Consider the following 21,605-nt stretch of genomic DNA (forward strand, 5'->3'; position numbering starts at 1 on the left):
GATGTGCAAGCCTAGTATAGAGTTATGCACAAGATATAATCATAGAAGCTCTAAGGGAACATGGCAGATACAGGTGCCTTGTCCAGGTGCTGCTTGATTATATACGTAGGTCCTTAAATACATGAACTACCTACCAGCTCCTAGGCCCCCCCCAATCCCTACAGAAAGAGTAAACTCACTTGAACATTGTTGTGTTGATGCCCCGACAACCACAACATGCTAGATAACAGCCATACTTTTCAAGGTACACAGTATCGCCTCAGACTGCTAAGTTAATTTATTGTTCACTGCCCACCAGTCTAGCTACCTGTTCATGGTGCTCAATGCCCATGCTGATGGTGTTCACAAGGATGGCGATCATGATCCCACGGTTGAAGTATTTACTCTCCACAATTCCCCTCAGTTTAACCCTGACTTCTTGCCACACGTCACCCCAGAGAGCCAGCTGTCCACCTTCTTCTCCATCCTCCTCCTCTTTCTCCAGGTCTGTAGTCCCGGTGCTTTCTTTTCTTCCATCTCCCTCCTCTTCACTGGGTCCTCTTCCTTCTTCCTGATCCGAATCGGCGCTCTCAAGCACGGAGAGTCTCCGGGCTGCTTCCCGCTGGGCCTTGTGACATCTTGGGCAGTTGCTGGGGTCAGACGTCAAAGTCATGGCAATCGGTTGGCCAAGGCCTTGTGGCACGTAATCAACACAGTTGTGCTTTCGGCAACGTCCTGGGGAATAATAAATACAGGGATCAAATTTAAGGGGAAAGCAGTGCTACATTTCTGCATCTCAGTTAGGCAAAGCAGGTCCTAAATTGTATTGCTAGCCATTTTAAGCGTGAAGGAAATTAAGCCCTGGAACCGTCTGCCAAGGGAAGAGTTAGGCTCATCATCACCAAGAGACTTTAATGGAGATTGTTTGTCTCTCAGAGACATGCTCTACTTCAGCTACAATAGATTAGACTCAATTGTATTCAGCTTTGTAGTAGGGGTAGGATAATTCTCCAGACTGCAGGAATCACTAAATAAGAGGCCATGGCGTGTGTTATCTCAGAGGTGAAAAAAAGAAAAAATATCAAAGCTTCTTCTGTCCTTAAAATCTATGATCCCCTAGTTATCACTTAAATAAATAGTTTCACTGGCAGAACATACTGCTGAAAAGGTCCTTGCCTGAGTTCATTAGAACTGCTGAGTTTTTACTTAATGTCAGTGTTACCTGTTATATCTGTAGAAAGAACAACAACATGAAGAGAAAGTATAAAACAGTCCAATGTTGCAAACTTGCTCAAAAAGTTATGCTGATTTCAAGCTAGAAGCACAGACTTGTTTGCCCCTCTGTTCCTCACCGTGTGAAAATTTAGCAGAAACAGGCGAGAATGCACAACTTCATGCTCCTACAGGTCATGCCACACTTTTTAAAAAAGATGTAAAGCTAAGATACTTTATACCTGAATATGCAAAGTGTGAAGGCAACCAGTTCATCAGAAGCACAAGTAAGGAAACTAGGCTTGACTGCAACTCCCTGCTGAGTATGCAGGTTCACCCTGGCAAAATGGAGCAAAACTGGACAGGCTGATCTGATTTGACAAGCTGAGGAAACCTCTTTAGCTTGCATTGGCAGTTGGACTGTTCTTATAACCAAAGTAATCTTGTGGGATCCAGAGAGGGGTCAAAGTTGAGTGGCAGAGCACGTGCTTTGCATGTAAACATCGCCCGGCACCTCTCAATACTGAGCTAGATGGATCAATGGCAGGACTCAGGGCCAAACTAGATGAGACATAAAATGCATTTGTTAAAAATACAGTTTGCTCCTTTGAAGCTGCTGTATGCTTTGATACTGGCAACAACATGGGATTTCCTCCCAATACATATATCAGCTTCAGAGGTGGGTTTGCTTTTTGTTTTTTTAAACTCAGGACCACAGTAGGGGAGGAAAGAATTAAGTTTCCAGCTCCTGTGTTCTGCAATCCCAAGAAATATCAGCTGCTATTAAAAATACATGTACAGTATATTACTGTAAATAATTATTAACATTGCATCCAATTTGGCCCTCAGTATAAGGTAGCTTCATATGATCAGGCAGTAACTAAGAGACCCCCCCCCATTTATTTATCAAATCCAACAGTCTTTAGATATTCAGCCACAGGGAGTGGCATTGAAATCAGTTGCAGTTATCTGAGAAATGTGCCTTTAGTTTCCAGTAGTGATTGGTGAGCTCCTTATAGCTTGATTTGGAAAAGGTTTGGGGTAAAACGTTCTCCTCATGTCAGAAAAGTCCTTCTCCAAGCCCATTCCAAAGTTTCGGCTGAATCACCAGATGATGATGTCATCAGAAACATAATTGGGTTTGAAGGCCTCAACTTCCAGATAAACACCATGACCCCTTCTTTTCTGCACAAACTTATGAACGAGTCTCAAGATGGCACAACTCCATTGCTGCCTCAGTTGGCACCATGGAATTTGGGTTGGAAAGGGAACTGGGCAGCTGTGGTGGTTTGTGGAGAGGCCTGGTACCAGGATGAGCTCATTAAAACCAGGCCCAAACTTTGGTTAGGGTTTGATGTTTGAGTTTGATTCACAAAGGGCTTAGGAAGCCAAAACCAGAGTTTGCTGTTCCGAACTCACTCCCTTATGAATCTCAGCACTATTATTATTCCTAACATACTGCTGTAAAAGTGTGCAAGTTTTCTTTTAGAATGAGGACAGAACATCAGAGCAGGAGTGGTCATGCAGAAAGAAATCATCACCTCTAGGTGATAAAATGCTCTCTCATCATTAGAAAGCCAGAGATTGCAGGTCTGGGAGAAAAAGCGATTTCTTTGCTTTATCCTTTTCCCTGCTAAATTCACCTTGATGGAAAGTTAAGCACTAAAATGTAGCTTTGAATGTTGCTGTTCTCAGGCTAGAAATGCATGTTCAAGTACAGCATTTACCTACAGCCTGAGTTCCTTTACTGTTAGGTGCTCCTGGCTTACTGCTGTGGCAGAGGCATTCCTTTTGCAATGTCATCTTGGAATGAATCCTTCAGGAAGCACAGAGGTGGGATGCCATGGACAAGAAAGGATCAGGAGGCCAACAGGAAAGGGAGCCCAGCAATGGCAGGAAAGATGGGTATGTAAGAATCCCAGTAAAGGGTGGTTCATTAGTTGGCATGGTTGGAGAGCTGTATTTCTGGAGCTAGATAAGGTCCAGGACAGCCCAAGAATTCAAGTAACATCTGAGTGACGTGGCATCATTTTAAAATATTAAACTACATTTTAAAATCTCTGAGACTCAACTGTGCTGAAGCCACTAAAGCTATGAGTAGAAAGAACTGTTGGTTACTGCAAACTTTTGGATGCCCTCCAGGATAATTTTACAGGACCATGGCTTGCTTTCCATGCCACAAATGATTTAAAATGTATTTTTTTATATTCAACAAATAAGCCGTTCAAAATGTCCTCCTGCGTAGATTTTGCCACTGAGCTTTACTGCAGGCCTGTCCTCCTTAAAAATGCTAGATTACTTCGGTTTTAATGGTCAGTAAAGTCTAATCCTCTTTATTGTAAAATCAGTTTCTGCAATTGTGTTTCCATTTGCCTGCCTCATATTATATTATGGCAATTTTTCTGACCTACAAAAGGGGCTATTTTTCTCAACCTGAAGATCTGATGCATCCTAGATTAAATCAATGAACAAATCTCTCACCAACAGATTCTACTCAGAGTTTGTCCAGTGTACTGCCTTCTCCTCTATGGTCACTACATAAGAGTTTTCCATTAGCATTGCCATCTCTGTACCTACCACACAGTGTTTTCTATTAGCATAGAGGGTCATGTGTTTTAAGTTCTCTGATTCATATGTATGGTCTTATCAATCACTTATTTCCTCTCTCTTCCCCTACCACCATCATTCTGCTGGCTTGGCCTCGCAAATCTTACTGTATTGCCTCTGGTCTTTCCCATTCATTCTCCTCTTGGCAGCGCTTGGCTCCGTTCGGCCCAGGCGCCGATCCTGCAGGCTGTTGTAGAAGCCAAGGGTGCGGCGCTTGGCCTTGCGTACAATATGGCAGACGTATTGGAAGATTTCTTCATAGCAGTCTCCTGGTTCCATGTAGCTGGCCACGGTGCTGGAAGACAGGTACCGTGCTCGCTGCTCCTGCATCAATTGGTGCTCTCGCTGCTTGGTCTCCGAAAACTGTGTAGCAATGACCACTAGGCATAGGTTGATCATGAAGAATGAGCCCACCTAGGAACCAGAGGAGAAGAGAGGCATAAAGCATTAATTTAGAAGGAGGCGGGGGGGAAAAATCTGGAAGGGAAAAAAGGTACAGATACAGTTGAAATGCTGCCTCCTGGAGAAGTATATTTATTATTTACCTTTATGGAATACTTACATCCTGCTTTTCTACTTGACAAAAGACCTCCAAAGTGGTTGAAAATAAGTTTGCAAGTCTGTCATCAAGATGCATTAGGTTGGCAGGCAACAGAAACAGGCTTTTTTGGGTTGTGGTCCCATTGTATGGAACTTGCTCCCAATTTTTAAATAGGCCTTGAAGACGTTCCTATTTCAAGCTGGTTTTAACTAATATTCGGAATGCTCTAGATTGTTTTCAACTATTGCTGTTCTAATGTTCCATTTTAAGCTGCTTTTAATTAACATACGTACTACTGCAGTTCAATTGCTTCTATGCTGGTGTTTCTAATATTTTAGCACTGTTTGTGATTTAAATGTTAGATTATGATTGTACAAGGAATAGGAATTTTATAGGATTATTTAGTTTTTTAGTATGATTTGAGCTGCCTTGGGATGGTTAGCCCTGTAAAGCAGCATACAAATGAAATAGATAGATAAATAGATAGCCAGATAGATGATAGATATAGATAGATGATAGATAGATAGATAGATAGATAGATAGATTTTAAAGGCAGTGGAAACTCTAGGAGAATGGAAGGAAAAGAGAACGGTGATTGGAAATGTCCATGCCTAAGATGCCACTGCTGCTGCTGCTGTGGCTGTAGGAACAACCTTAATTTGGGACAAGTCCTCATTGAGAAGATTTCCAGCTGCATTCCATGATGGGAAAATACCAGGTGTACTATTTTTGATTTCATTGTCAGGGAACTGCCATTGGAACTAGCGGAGGAGGCGAGGCTCCACAGCGATGCTGGAGAGGGGCCAAGCAGGGAGAGAGGCAGGTCTCCGGCTGGGGAAGAAAATCAGCGCAACACCAGGGATAGAGGGGGGCCGATGGGGGAAGCAGAGGGGAGGCTCCAGGACTCTTCGCAGGAGACCAGCGAGGAGAGCACAGGTCCTCCACTGCCCACACCCACCCTGCGCAGAAGACTTCCGCGCAGGGAAAGTCGGCGGCGACTTGGCGTCAAAGAACTTCTTTGCTGGAAGAGGTTCAAGAAACGCCCACTGATGGATTCTGCCAGCGACTGAACAGCCACGGAGTGGATGGCTGTCCAGCGAGAAACGGTTTAACCAGGCAACCTAGCCCAGAGCGGCGGTAACTTACGCACAAGCAACCCCTAAAGCCATTACATTCACCATTATGCAGCCTTGGGTAAAGGGCTTTGGCAGGGGGCGTGACTGGAGGGGATGTGATGTCCAGTTTGGTTTTGTTCCCTTGATTGCTCTTTACTTGGACTCCCAGTCTCTCCTGTGCATAGTTAAACTATGGAACTTGCTCCAGCAGAAGGTAGTGATGGGCAGCAAATTGGATGGCTTTAAAAGATGACTGGACAAATTTGTGGAAGATAAGATTATCAATGGCTGCTAGCCATGATGGCTATGCTCTGCCTCCATAGTTGGAGGCAGCAAAGCTTCTGAATGCCAGTTGCTGGGAAATACAGGAGGGGAGAGGGCTCTTGTGCTTGGGTCCTGCTTGCAGCTTTCTCACAGGTATCTGGTTAGCCACTGTGAGAACAGGATGCTGGACTAGGGCCATTGGCTGATACAGCAGGCTCATCTTATGTTATTAAGTTCTTAAAGAATAATCCTAAAATATATCTGTTTCCACATGTCTTTTTCAACTAATTGAGGTGCTTTAATTCAGTGTATCTCATCTTTCATCTGTTCTTTCCCTTGTGTGTCTATTTGTTTAGGGTATAAGTCTGTAAAAATGACTCTGCCTTGCCTTTTGTGCTTAAAAATACTATTCTGATTTTAACAGCTTGGGAAAACCAATTTCATTGGTAGCTCTGATATTGGGCCAGGAGCATCTTCATTCCTAATCCTGAATATTAATTTAAATGGTGAGATATTTCTTACAAAGATGGCTCTCAAAAATGCTGGTTTGGTTATTGGCATGTTCATAAAACTATAGCAGTCAAGGTGCAATTCTGCCTTCATTATAATTAACGCCCTTTCATTGACTTTGCCTTCTCAGTTCCCACTACAAAACCCCCCTTCTTCTTTGGCGATCACTAATAGCCGAGTAAGATTGTCTTCCAAAAACACGGTTTTAACAATGAGTCCGTAAGTGACTGTGGAGGCCAATTCTGGATCCCCATGTCCTTCCACAGTGGGGACATTGGTTTCCGGGTGGGAGTTGATCACGGTGTGGATTTGCCAACCGTGCCTTCCTCTTAGCACGTTTCTCCCTTGCGTCCTGAGTTTGAGTGTCTTCAAAGCCCATGACACCTTTGGTAAAGGCTGTTCTTTAATTGGAGCACTCACAGGCCAGTGTTTCCCAATTGTTAGTGTTTATACTACATTTTTTAAGATTTGCCTTGAGACAGTCTTAAACCTCTTTTGTTGACCACCAGCATTATGCTTTCCATTTTTAAGTTTGGAGTAGAGTAGTTGCTTTGGAAGACGGTAATCAGACATCCGCACAACATGACCAGTCCAGTGAAGTTGATGTTGAAGAATCATTGCTACAAAAACCCATTTCACAACTCATACATTATAAACCAATACAAAAGGGTTATTTACCTCATTGCACACAAGCTAACCCAGGATAACACATGAAAATAAGGGGAAACATCTTTCCAAATGCACTCCGAAGGTCATCTGCCTCACAATCTGTTGGGTAGGGCATAACACACCAAAGAGAACTGACCCAAGAATAAGCATAAAGAGCCAATTCTGCCACCTACTTAAGTCATAAGTAGGGGGTGGGGGAGTGATTGTTTCTCCACCTAGCCGTGTTCACACATAATTCCCCATGTGATGCCTCTGCACTCCTGGCACTCAGCTCACACAGGCAAAGGTGCCCAAAGGCTCCATCAGAATATTCAACCCAGGAGCTCTTTCAGCATTTCAAAGGGGGTACAATACTGCTAGCACTTGAAAAAGCTTTGAAGAACTGAAATGTTCCTGGCCAGCTTCAGTGTTAGGACAATACGCTGTTTCAAAATAATATAGAGAGGATTTTTATTTATTGAAAAAATGGCCTTCAAAGCTGTTCTAAAGCTGTTTTGCCTTTAACCATCTGGTCCTCCTCCACTTCAGCCTGTCCACTCTTTAGAATACTGAACACAGTGTTGGAGGGAAAAAGAAAAGAGGGAGAAAGCGCTTTTGGTTTAAAATAATCCCCTCTGACCTGTAAAGATTTTGCAAAATGCTCTCTGCTTTTCTTGTTTGCAATTGTGACGGTTGTGAGTCCTCTCCTCTTCTAAATGCATTCTCTCACACATTCCTATTCTCACCTTTTTGACTGAACAGAAATGGCAAGTATTTCACGAGTCTTCTGAGAGTAGAGCCTTCCCCAGCCTGGTGCCTTTCAGATGTTTGGGACTCCAACTCCCATCAGCCCCAGTCCACACATTGGGGAAAAGCTGTATGGGAATGTACACCAGGACTGGGGAAGCTGTAGCCTGCTAGATCCTGCTGGACTCCAAGTCTCATTGTTTCTATTTATTGTTCATGCTGGCTGGGGCTGATGAGAGTTGGAGTCCAACAACATCTGCAGAGTTACAGCTTCTCCAGTCCCAGTTTAGAATTCCCCCCTCTCCACCTGCAACTTGGTGGGTGGATGTAAAGAGAAGATGGAATCCAACCTTTAGAATAGTTCAGCGACACAAACTGCAGCAAGACCAGAATGCAACCTCATTCATAAAGAGGGAGAAAATGAAATGTTATATGGGCATTTAGTTTAGCTGGTGTTGACTAGCCTCCCAAAGCGGGATACAGGAAAAAGGGGACATGAGTTTTGCTAGAGACTAGAATCTTCCATTCTCTACAGAAAATGTATAGCTGCATCCAGAACCCTTATCCATAGTAAAAAGGGCAACAACAGAACTGAAGCTGATATGCGTAGGAAGAAGGGGGGGGGAATATATATATTCAGGTTATACTGAGGAATTGAGGAGGATTTTGGTCTGAGGGTGCTGGAACATTTGCTCTGGACTACAGAAGAAGAGGTTAAAAGTCACACTCTTAACAAGAATGAATGGCTGTGCTCCTTATTATACCACTATTGATGATGGAAGACGTGTGTTGGAGTATATAGAGATTTTGCTGGCAGAAAAAGTAAAGTAAATGTAGTTCTTGTAGGGAAGGGGTGAGAGAAAATTGGTTCAATTTATATTTTAAAACAAACCTATCTAGTGAGTGATTCCTGAGACAATATGCAAACAGAAACACAGTTATCCTTTGAAAGACACACCTACACCATTTGCAACAGTTTTCCAACAAAAAAATGTGTATGGAAATGCATATATCAGGGGAAAGGATGAATAATAATGCATTTATGTAAACTAAAATGCTAACAATTTTTTGGACTTCCGGGTTAGCGCCAGCGCTGAATGGCGGATTTCTCCCAGAGCTCCGGGAGAGATCTGCTTCGCGGGTTCGGGTCCCGTAGCTCACGGCGGAGCAAGGACCCTCAAAGTCACAGGCGCGTAGCCTGTGAACCGGAGACTCGGCGGGCACCTTTGCCCCCCCCCGACGTTGTGAAATAGCCTTTTTAAAAGCTATAGATCAGCGGAGGGTGCGTGGAGCGGTGCTGAGAGTCGCTTTCACCCAGCCTGCGAAGCGAAGCCGCGTCGCCATTAGCGGAGAGCGCTGACTTCTTCCGAAGATTTTGGATTAAAAGAGAGCAACTTTCCGTGAGTAGGATCGAGATTGCATTAAAAATTGGACACTAAAATTAAGGAATTTGGGCACCGAGACGGATAAGCATTAAAAAGGAAGTCTGCTTTCCGTCCTGCAGCAAGATTAAAGCGAAAGACAGCTAAGCTGTAACTTTTGACAGGAGAGTTTATGAGCCAAGAAACCCAACACCAAGTAAAGAACTCCCTCCCCAGAAGGCAGGAGAGGGGGGGAAGAAGATTTTAAAGGGATTCCCTGCCTGTTTTAAAGGAGATTGAACTGTTTACCGCTGCTTATCTACTTGGGGGTCGGACTGCCGGAGGAAAGGAACCGCCTAAGGACGGTCGTTACAAAAAAGGTTAGAAAGTAACTGATATATAGACTTTGGTTACTCTCAACTTGAAACATCGTATTTGGCTATATAGTAAGTTACTTGCAGGACACTATTGATTTGGATCTTTTACAAAGAAAGGGACTTGGAGGGCTTTTGCTTTTTGGAAGTGTGGGAACAATTTAAAGTTTAGGAACTGACTTTACGCCCTCTAGAGGATTTGGACAGTTTCAGCAATCAAGTGGAATTTAAAACCTGAGAACTTTCCTCTATTGACAGCTTAAGAGTGTGGGAATGACCTTGAACGAAAGACTTTGTTATGGCAGATGGTAAACAGAAAGAAGATTCACAAGAAACAACTTTGAGATCTGGTAGACAATACAAAGTGGACTCTTCTATGCAAAGAAGGGCCTCTGTATCAGGGGCCTCGGGAACTGCAGCTGTCACAAAGGCAAGAGTGAAAACAATGTCTTCGGAAGAAGCGTTTACAAAGGCCTTGGGAAAAATAAGTGATTCTTTAGAGGAATTAAAGAAGCAAGGTGCTGAAACAAATAAGAAAATTGAAGAAATTTCTGGGAAAATTGATTTAAATACTAAAAGTATAACTGACCTCGGGAATAAAGTGAACTCTAACGCAGAAGCAATTGGGAAACTACTGGAAGATTCATCTACAACGCGAAAGATAGCTGAAGAAGCCAAGGAAATTGCTACTGCTGTTGAAGGGAAACTTCCACCGGTGTACAGGAAACTGGATGAGTATGAACTGACACTTTCTATGCAGGATATGCAACGCAAGGAGAAAAACCTAAGGATTAGACTTGTGCCGGAAAAGGAAGGAGACAACTTGGTGGATTATTTGACAAAAGAGTTTTCTGACTTCTGGAAGCAAGATTTGAAAGAAGAAGAGTTCAAAATAGAGAGTGCATTCAGGTTGGGAATAAGGCAGAGGAAGAATAGACCCAGAGATTGCTTGATAACTCTAAGATCCAAAGAAGAGAGAGATAAAATATTGAACCTGCACTACCAAACAACCCTTCGAATTGAGGATTTCCATATTGAGATCTTTAAAGATATCCCTAAAAGTATCTTGGATGCAAGAGGTCCTTACAAGGATCTGGTGACACTATTGAAGAGGAACTACATACTATTCAGGTGGGAGTTTCCCCAAGGCCTGTCTTTTAAATACAAGGGGAAGAAAAGAAGAATAAAAACAGTGAGTGATAAAGACAAGTTCCTGGGAGAACACGAAGAAGACCTACAGAAAGAGACCTATCCAGGAGAAGGACATCCTTCAAGACTAGATACGGACACAGAACCACCGACAAAGGACGAACAACAATTGGGAGCTGTAGGAGGAACTAAATAACCCCATCATGGCTTTGCAACTTCTAACTTGGAATTGTAATGGTCTAAATAATCCCCGAAAAAGGAAAAATATATTTCATGCTTTAAAGAAAGACCAATTGGACTTGATTTGTTTACAAGAGACCCACGTGACAAGAGCACATAGAAAACTGTTAATAAATAAGAGATTGGGACAAGAATTTATATCTTCAGACAAAGTAAAAAAAAGAGGAGTGGTGATCTACGTAAAGGAAAACTTGCAGCCGAAACAAATTTTTAAAGATGACCAAGGAAGATATCTGGCAATTGAAATTCAATCTCAAGGAGAAAATTTTTTGATTGTGGGGATATATGCACCAAATGAAGGGAAAGCAGAATTTTTTAAGAAGTTGCATGAGACTTTAATGGACTATATGGATTATAAACTGATTATGATGGGAGACATGAATGGAGTAGTTTCAACAAATATGGATAAAGCACAAAGACAGGTAGTTACAAAAGATGGAAGACTACCAAAAACTTTTTTTGAAATGACTGACAATATGGATTTGATAGACATCTGGAGAACAAAACACCCATTAGAGAGAGAGGGAACCTTCTTTTCTGAAGCCAAAATGACATGGACTCGGATTGACCAAATTTGGGTGACTAGCAACATGGCGTCGAACATAAGGAAAGTGGAAATCTGCCCCAAAACTCTCTCCGACCATAACGCAGTAAAGATGGTGATGAAGCAAACAACAACTGGTTCCTTCAGATGGAGAATGAATGACACCTTATTCAGAGACGAGGAGATCTGTAAAAAGGCCCAAAAAACTTTGAAGGATTATTTTGAAATTAATCTAAGAACTAAAGTAGAAAAAAGAATAATATGGGACGCAAGTAAAGCCGTGATGAGAGGGTTTTTGATACAACAAAATACATTAAAGAAAAGAAAGCAAAATGAGAGGAAAGAGAAAATTCTGGAAAAGATAAAGGAAGGGGAAAGGAAACTAAGACTGAAGCCAAAATCGCAAGTGGTTTTAAGAGAAATTAAACTGTACCAAACACAATATATGGAACTGATGAATCAAGAAATAGAATGGAAAATTAAACAAATGAGGCAAAAGACCTTTGAATCTGCAGACAAATGTGGCAAGTTATTGGCTTGGCAAATAAAGAAGAGACAAAAACTCAACACGGTAACAAATTTAGAAGTGGAGGGAAAGAACATATGCAACCCAGTGGAAATTAAGAACTGTTTCCAGAGCTACTTTAGACAATTGTATACACAAGGGCCGCAGAAAGATAAAGACATACAACAATTCCTCGAGAAAAATGGGCTGAAAAAGATTTCCCAGGAAAGTAAGACAATTTTGAACCAGGAGATATCAGCACAGGAAATAGAAGATGCCATTCAAAACATGACGTTGGGCAAATCACCTGGACCGGATGGATTGACTTCCAAATACTACAAAGTTTTGAAGGAAGGGCTTATACAACCTTTGAAGGAAGTCTGCAATGAGATCATGGAGGGGAGAAGGGCACCCGATACGTGGAGAGAGGCCTACATTACACTTATACCAAAGACAGAGACTGAAAAGACCCAACTTAAGAACTACCGACCCATCTCCTTACTAAATGTGGATTACAAAATCTTTGCTGATGTTTTAGCAAAGAGACTGAAAAGAGTTTTGATGGAGGAGATTCATGGAGACCAGGCGGGCTTTCTCCCGAAAAGGCATTTGTCGGACAATGTAAGGAATATAATTGACATTTTGGAGAAGTTGGAAGTGAACATAAACACTAAGGCTGTTTTGATATTTGTGGACGCCGAGAAAGCCTTTGACAATATTTCTTGGAGCTTCATGTTGAAGAACCTCCGGGGGATGGGGGTAGGCCAAGGGTTTGAAAATGGTATAGGTGCAATATATTCTGAACAGAAAGCAAAATTAATTGTAAATAATGTGGTAACAGAAGAGTTTAAGATTGAAAAAGGGACACGACAGGGGTGCCCTATCTCCCCATTACTTTTTATATCGGTCCTGGAGGTTTTGCTTAATATGATCAGGAGGGACCAGTTGGTTAAAGGGATTCAGGTCGGAGCTAAACAATACAAACTGAGAGCATTTGCAGATGACCTAGTACTTACATTGCAAGAGCCAGAAGCTAGCACGAAAAGAGTTTTGGAAATAATTCAAGAGTTTGGTCAATTGGCAGGATTTAAATTGAATAAGTTAAAGACTAAGGTATTGGAGAAAAATTTAACACAGATTGAAAAAGAAAGGTTTCAGAATGAGACGGGGTTGACTGTGGTTAAAAAAGTGAAATATCTGGGTGTGAATATGACAGCTAAGAATGTGAACCTATTCAAAGATAATTATGAAAAAACTTGGACAGAAGTGAAAAAAGATCTGGAGATCTGGTCAAATCTGAAGCTTTCCTTGTTAGGTCGAATTGCAGTTATAAAAATGAATGTATTGCCAAGAATGTTGTTTCTGTTCCAAGCATTACAAATTATGGACAAAATGGATTGTTTCAAGAAGTGGCAGAAAGATATATCTAAATTTGTCTGGCAGGGCAAGAAGCCCAGAATAAAATTTAAGATATTAACGGATTCAAAGGAAAGAGGGGGGTTTGCCCTGCCAGACTTTAAATTGTACTATGAAGCGGCAGCTTTCTGCTGGCTAAAAGAATGGCTGCTTCTTGAAAACACAGACATTTTGGATTTGGAAGGATTTAACAATATTTTTGGGTGGCATGCATATTTGTGGTATGACAAGGTTAAAGCGCATAAAAGTTTCAAAAACCATATTGTCAGGAAAGCACTATTAAATGTCTGGGTTAGATATAAGGACTTGTTGGAAAATAAGACTCCAAGATGGCTATCACCAATGGAAGCTAAGGCAGTTAAAAAGCTAAATATGGAGTCGAAATGGCCAAGATATTGGGAAATCTTGGAAAAGGAAGGGGACAAATTGAGATTGCAGAGTTTTGAAAAACTAAAAGGGAAGGTGAGAGATTGGTTACATTATCATCAAATAAATGAAGTGTTTAAATTAGACAGTAAAATAGGCTTCCAGGTGGAAAAATCAAAATTAGAGACTGAACTGTTAGAATCCAGTACTAAGAATTTGTCAAAAATGTATGATCTGCTGCTGAAATGGAATACACAAGATGAAATGGTAAAATCAAGTATGATTAAATGGGCTCAGGACATTGGTCATAACATCATGTTTGCTGATTGGGAAAAGTTGTGGACCACCGGGTTGAAGTTTACGGCGTGTAACGCCTTAAGAGAAAATATAATGAAAATGATTTATAGGTGGTACATAACCCCAGTCAAGCTTGCAAAGATCTACCACTTGCCTGATAATAAATGTTGGAAATGTAAAGAAAAGGAAGGTACATTATTTCACCTCTGGTGGACGTGCCCGAAGATTAAGGCATTCTGGGAAATGATTTACAATGAACTGAAAAAGGTATTTAAATATACTTTCCCCAAGAAACCAGAGGCCTTTCTCTTGGGTATTGTCGGCCAGGGGGTGTTAAAGACAGATACAATTTTTTTTATGTATGCTACAACAGCAGCTAGAATACTTATTGCAAAGTACTGGAAGACACAGGATCTACCCACACTGGAAGAATGGCAGATGAAGGTGATGGACTATATGGGTTTGGCAGAAATGACGAGCAGAATCCGAAACCAGGGAAGAGAAGCGGCGGAAGAGGAATGGAAGAAGTTCAAGGACTACTTAAAGAAATACTATAAAATTAATGACAGCTAGAATGATGTTGGGTTTAAAATAAATGGTTACTATTAGTAATGGTTAAGACAAAGAGAATAAGGATGATTAACATAAATTTATAGTAAAATAAGGGAAGATTCGCTGAATAATTGTAAGAACTTGGAATACAGAAACGGGAAGCAAGAGGAAGTCGAGGAAGTAAGGTTTAAGAAATTAGGACATGAAATGGTACTTGTTTTTTGTTCTGTTATTGTTTGTTGCTTGTTTATGTATGTTTTGTTTGTGTTAATATAAAAATTGTTTAATAAAAAATATTATAAAAAAAAAAAATGCTAACAATTTTTTGGAAGGACTTCTTAATTTTTTTAACAACAGATGTGTCAATTTGGAGAACCGAATTTAGGATTGATAAAAAGGGAAAACTGAGAGAAACCAAAACTGATGTGAGAATTGTTTCTAAAAACATGTCCTTGAATAATTTTTCCAAAATGTATATTTTTAGTACATGGGGGTATTTTGCTTCTTTCCTTTTTGCCAGAGCTGTTGTCCAAGTTTTGTGGATGTGGGAGAATTCTGACAAAAAGGGAAAAAGGAGCAGAAATTGCTGATATTTGTTTATTTGTCCCTTGTCCAGATGGAGATCAATCCATTGCAAATGATTAGTATTCTCTGTCATTGTTGCTTTCAGTCAGCACAAATACAGTATGTAATTCATTATGTCACTCACCACCCCCACCCTACCCGGTCATTTTGCATTGAGATTTCTTTGCATTGAAATGAATGGGGTGGAATAAATGAGAACACAATTACAAAAGTTATGTAAGATTTGTAATTTTGCCACAGTGGACAATGAGACAAATAATATAGTTTTTTATGGAAAATGAACTGCAGCAGAATAGAAACAGTGCTGCAAGCAATTACAGGGTGGAATGGAAAACAGTGCCTTCTTCCATCCCAACTTCCTTTAAGCAGGCAAGTAAACAGCTGCTATAGGGGTTCTGGAGACCCCATCCAAATGGCTCCTCCAATGATGTGCCCAGGCCTTCATGTTCTATTTACCAATTCCACGAAGTCAGCATGGACTGTGATACCTCTTGGAGCAAGTTCAGAGGAAATGCCATGTGGTGAAAAACCCCGCTTCAGGCTAGCCACTGGGTGAACTGTCAGGCAGCATGGACTTCTCCAGGAGTCACAAAGGTCTGGGTTTTTGAATTGGTTTTCTTTAAAAATGAGGTATAGAGAACAAAGAAGGTGCTTTCATTCTCAATAAGAAAAACAAGCAGCTCAGGAAAAGGAAACTTGTTTCAGCTGTCACCCTTAATGAAGCTTTTCAATCTCAATTTAAAATACTCTCTGCTTTCCTTTTTTTCATTAGCTTTTATTGCTTCTTTTTAATCACCTACTTAACTCATGCCTGTGGACAGTAGCTTGGAAACATTGAATGTCTAAGTGACTACAACTCCTTTAGATGAATGTGACAGAAGGAAGGAAGGAAGGAAGGAAGGAAGGAAGGAAGGAAGGAAGGAAGAAAGAAAGAAAGAAAGAAAGAAAGAAAGAAAGACTGCAACATAGGTTCAGATCATCAGCATCTTATTTGCTCATTTTATCTCAAATTAATTGAACCAAAAAGAAGGCACCTCCCCCCCGAAAAACCCCCCAAATCTATCTTATTTCTCTTACCATCACTACTGCTTTTTTCTTCTGTCATTCACTGTGATCCATGTTTCTAAGTTATGCCTTAGGCCAGCCTTGGGCAGCCTAGAGCCCTTCAGATATTTTGAACTACAACTCCCATCAGCTCCAGCTAGCAGGACCAAAGGCTGCCTAAGGCTGGCAATGGTTGCTACAGACTATAAATTCACTGGACCATGGACTGTAAGTACTCAGCAATTATAAATTACCATTTAAGTGAGGAGAACAGGAGACCAAAATGTCAGAAATGTCTCGAGTGAACTCTAGCTTCTCATTCTAAAAAGGCAATGCTAAATTTGATCCTTGAATTTCCTTGAATGATTTTGCTACTTGGAAAAAGAAAAAAGCCAGAACTGGAATACTTTGCATTTTGGAATGCATACAATTAACACATTTTGCTTTCTACAGCTACTTTTGCTACAATGTGTGTTTCAGGCTCCTAGATTAATTGGGATATTGACAGGATCCTATCACTTCTGGTGAAAGGACAATTGTACTTACAATGATCAGCAAGATGAAGTAGATGAAGTTGTAGAATGAATGAGCATCCATCACATAGTACATAATCTCAACCCACCCTTCCAGTGTAATCACCTATAGAAAAAGAAAACAAGAACAAAAAAATGTAAATAACTACAGAAAGACAGTACAGTGGTACCTTGGGTTACATACGCTTCAGGTTACATACGCTTCAGGTTAAAGACTCTGCTAACCCAGAAATATTACCTCAGGTTAAGAACTTTGCTTCAAGATGAGAACAGAAATTGTGCTCTGGCGGCACAGTGGCAGCAGGAGGCTCCATTAGCTAAAGTGGTGCTTCAGGTTAAGAACAGTTTCAGGTTAAGAACTGACCTCCGGAACGAATTAAGTTCTTAACCCGAGGTACAACTTTAATGTAAAGCAGTCAAATACATTCCAATGAGTTGACTGCTCCAGTCCACACATTTTGTGTTATTTTGCTAGACTTTCAGTGTTAGGAACCCTCCACTTGATGCAAGAAAAGCAGAACCCACAAATCCTATAAATCTTTCCAGTCCACTAAAGTAGCACTAATTTGATCTGGGCCAGCAGTGCAGTATCTTTTCACTATGACATGAATGGAGGGATGGGAGTTTTGCTCCTGTAGACTCTCTGAATCCAGTTGGGCTCTCTGAATCTGACACATTTAGCTGAATGAGAGCCAACCAAAGTTTAGCACTTCTAAGTGAGTGCTGTTGATTTCAATAACATTTAAGTGTGTCCTTAACTTCCCCAATGAAATCACTTGGCAGAATGTTCAATGTCAGTCTAATCATACTCTTAGATGGCTTCAGAAATTAAAGGAAATAATCGTAAGATTTAGGTGCATTCCCATGTTAGCCTCACCATGTGTTGAAGGCCTACAGGCTAGGTTTGATCTAGACATGTAGACCGAGTAAATATGTAAACAGAAGTAGTTCTCTCTAACACATTTCAGATGCTTTAATACCAGTTATATATGCAGTCTTTTAATCATCAAAAGAGAGCGGGAAAGTCAGGAGTTATACACTAATATCCTTATATTTGGAAACAATTAGTGAGTTCACGGTTTAAGTGGTAGTTGAGCAGATGAAACATATGGACGATAATCATGATGGTTCGTATTCCCTGACAGGCTTATTGCAACCCACTGCTGCACTGAGTAAATACTCAAGGAGCTAAGACATAACAGTTCATGACAACTGATTGTCATCCACGTTATCAAGCTATTGCTGCAGGTGAATGGAATTTTAAGTTCACCCTATTCCAAAGGCCTACTGAGTAAGAGGAACAGTAATATCTTACAACAAGAAAGATATTAAGTTTGATATCCTCATTGGCTTTTCCTTATGGAGCAAAGCTTTTTAATCATCATCATCATCATCATATCTTGCTGTGCTACCAAATGGTGGTATGCTGATGTAAAGGCACTGGAGGACTTCAACCAAGGACTATTGCCACAGCATACAGGTGAATTATTCCCTGCCCCACCAGGACAGCTCTTAAAGAACTGAGGGAATTTCCAGCCTAATCTTTGTTATGCTGCAGCTCTACATGCCAGAGTACAATCTGCTGTTGCTCTGTCCAGCCATGGCCCTGAGACCTGCCTGGCGCTATATGACTTCCCAGTTCAAGTTGAGCTCCTCTGTCTGAATAACTCATAAGATGGAGGAACAGCACAGAGTGCTACTCTACATCTGGTACCTACCTAACGTACATGTGTGTTCCTGACTCTGGCCATTTGGTTCGTTTCTGCCCAACCCTGTGTCCCAACAGCAGCCCATCTTTTGACTACATCTCTGGTTCTCATCCTTGTTTGTCTGAACCAGTGGCTGACCTCTAGCTTGGACCTGATCACATCCTTCTGCCTGTAGCCCAGGGAGAGGGAAACTGTGGCTCTTCTGATGTTTTTGGACTCCAGCTCCCATAACCCTGACTATTGGCCATAATGGCTGGAGCTGATGAGAACTGGAGTCCAAGGACATCTGGATGACTACAAGTTCCTCATCTTTGATCCAACCCATATACAGTCATACCTCGGGTTACAGCCACTTCAGCTTGCGTTTTTTCGGGTTATGGACCGCCGAAACCCGGAAGTACCGGAACAGGTTACTTCCAGGTTTCAGTGGTTGTGCATGTGCAGAAGCGCTAAATCGCGCTTTGCGCATGTGCAGAAGCACCGAATCGCAACCTGCGTGTGCGCAGGCACAGGTTGTGAACACTGTGGGTTGCGAACGTGCATCCCACACGGATCATGTTTGCAACTCAAGCACCCACTGTAATATTTCCATCACAAAAGTAGCCTGACAACTATGCTATCACCACATGAATAATACAACATATGCTGAGACCCACACTACTGTTTCAGTAAAGGACTGTAAATCACTAATGAGAAGAAGTGTAGGTCACATTTATAGACTTCGGACTGGTTCCTGGACATCTCAGTTCAGATTACCTGAAATATAACAATCCATGCATAGCCAATATTATCAAAGTTGATAGCCCCTTTGTGTGGGTTGGCATTGCCCGTGCGACACTCATTGTAATACTGGTTCCAGTTGACACACATGCCGCTGACGTTGAACTCCTGTCTTACAGAGGTGTAGTAGTAATAGTCATCCTTGTCCAAACAGCAAACGTGGCCTCGCTCCTTCAGTGGGGGAATCTCGTGACAGCCCATGATTCCATTATCTCCTGACAGTGAACAGATGAAGGGCTTTTCATCGTCCTCCTCAGGTTGATAATAGAGAGGAAGGGTAATGTTGCCTTGTCTGAGGGGACACAAAAGGGACACTAATTAATTTGTTATTGCAAACACTAGAGTTAATATTCCTGGCGATGGGCAGTACCATGATCACAATAACCTTCCAACCAGCTATTACAGGGATATAGCTTATTAAGGATCATGTAGTGTCACAGAAAATGAGCTGCTGGTTTCCCATTTAACACTAGCCACAGTTTGCTGTGATGTCTGACTTAGCAAACTATGGCTAGCACTCATCCCTCCAAACCAGAATAATAAAACAGGAAGTTTCTAATTCTAGGGAAACAGAAATTACACAGGGAAAGGAAACAGTGAGAGACAGCAGGAAGGGTGGAGAGTGAATGGGTCTGTGGCTCATCCAGGATGACCCAACAGTGGTCTAGAGAATCAGCTGAATTGAGCTACAGCCCCTAGCAAAAATCAATTTCTAGACATTGGGGAGGGCGGGGGGAAGGTTTTAAGAAAGGCCACAGTAAGAGTGCAAGTTTTTATTCATTTTTCTTCCCTAAATGGCATACTTTCCACGTAGTCAGAACTAAAATAGATAGCAGATGTATGCCTCATGCAGCAAATGGGTAATCTGGGACTGTGCCAGTATATGGAAGTATTTAACATACTTATTTCCTAACATCTGACAGCAATATTTCCCATAATATTGAATCCAAACTTAAAACTGCAGAATCCCACAGAATTCGAGATTTGTAGAAAATTAAAAAGACCGTGAATAATCTTAAAATATTACAGCAGAGTCTGGAATGGCAGGATCAGCTGCTGTAGCTATGGGCTGCTTCGCCCATTATTTTTCGGAGGTATGCCAAAGGTGTTTTAAGCACAGACCTGAAAATGTAACATGAATGCACCAGACATGTTGCTTTAAAAAAATGTATCATAAAGGTGCATACATTAGGGAGTCAGGATTGGCTGCATCTCCTGCTGTGGAATGTGAGAGATGGCCTGGAGGCTGAGCTACAACTTCCAAATGACACATCTCTAGCATTACAAATCCACAGGGCCTGATCACTTGGGTCAGGGCCAACAGCCAGGTGATCTAGGCAGCCAACCAGAGATCGTGACCCTGCCTTCCCTGGGTTGTCAGCCAGGTTGTCAGGAAACCTTTTCTAAACAGCAGGGGGGCAACTTAGGGAAGCATGTGCGAGGTTGCTAAGCAACATCTGAAACTGAATATGGTAGAGGAGAAAGCATAGGGGCCTAATAGGCATTTACTGGGTAATTCCAATCAAATGGCCATTTTGTTAGTGATTATTGTTCAGATTAAAAATAGAAGGTTCTGCATGAATCATATGAATCATGCTGACAGGTTTTTTGTTTTTTGTTTAAAGACTGTTTTGGAGATAAAAACATATTCTAGCATCTCTTAGCCAATGGCAACCAAGCCTTTCTCAGATGTAAATATCTTGCGAGTCAGGAGGGGCAGAGAGGAGTTGTGGGTGGCCTAGGAAGGGCAGTACTAGGGATGCGAAGGAATTTGACTCTGTTTGCATTTAAAGCCAGATTTTTCAAATTTAAACTTTCTGGAACACAGTCATCCTTCAAAATTTGCACATAACTGAATTTTGTGATGGAGTTTTCAAACCAAACAATGTGTACAAAAAATGATATATTGGGGGGATATGCATAAAAATGAATAAACTAGTGAAAGAACATGAAAAAGTGCATTGAATTAGGAAAAATTGCTTGCAAAAATGTGTGTGTCAGTTAAAACGGCATACAAATATGTGTTACTTGGGGAAAATGCACTAAAATGCTGAATAATTTTCACGAGGATTTGTTTTATTGAAAATTGCTGCAGATATTTAATTTCCAATTTTAAATTTAAGATTGGAAAAATAAAAAACCTAAAGAACTAAAATCAACAAATTATTTGATTCCTAGGCAGGACCACAAGGTTCACTCAGTAGGGGACCCCAGATTCTGGCCATAGGTCAGTCTTTTTGTGGACTGGCAGTCTCTACTTGATAGGACTGCTTCCTTTATCATTTGTGCAATATACAGTATATAAAGCTGGCAGGACACGGGATGAAGTTGGCTGTTGGTAGCAGCAGCCAAATATCACAGCCATTTTGCCTTTGATAGGAACAGAGCACATTGTGTCATTCTTTAAGCCTGTAATGATGACATAATGCAAATGCAGCCTTGAAAATATTCATAAAGTGACATGAATTAGTTACATATATGAAAAATATATTGTTGATCTGGTTCAAGGGACTTGGTAGGGCTTTAA

The 21,605-nt window shown here is 41.3% G+C and overlaps 1 protein-coding gene across 2 annotated transcripts in view; it reads right to left on the reverse strand.

Moving 5' to 3' along the window:
- The window catches only part of CACNA1I (calcium voltage-gated channel subunit alpha1 I), a 288,035-nt gene that overhangs the window by 68,039 nt on the left and 198,391 nt on the right, over positions 1–21,605 (reverse strand). For both annotated transcript variants that reach the window (XM_053405099.1, XM_053405098.1), the window contains exons 7-10: positions 19,055–19,370; positions 16,603–16,695; positions 3,906–4,212; positions 308–714 (exon numbers count right to left, since the gene is read on the reverse strand). In XM_053405099.1, the coding sequence (XP_053261074.1) occupies positions 308–714; positions 3,906–4,212; positions 16,603–16,695; positions 19,055–19,370 (1,123 nt within the window). The remainder of the gene's footprint in view (positions 1–307; positions 715–3,905; positions 4,213–16,602; positions 16,696–19,054; positions 19,371–21,605) is intronic.

This window comes from Podarcis raffonei, chromosome 10 (genome assembly GCF_027172205.1).
Source record: "Podarcis raffonei isolate rPodRaf1 chromosome 10, rPodRaf1.pri, whole genome shotgun sequence".
NCBI classification, from domain to species: Eukaryota; Metazoa; Chordata; class Lepidosauria; order Squamata; family Lacertidae; genus Podarcis; species Podarcis raffonei.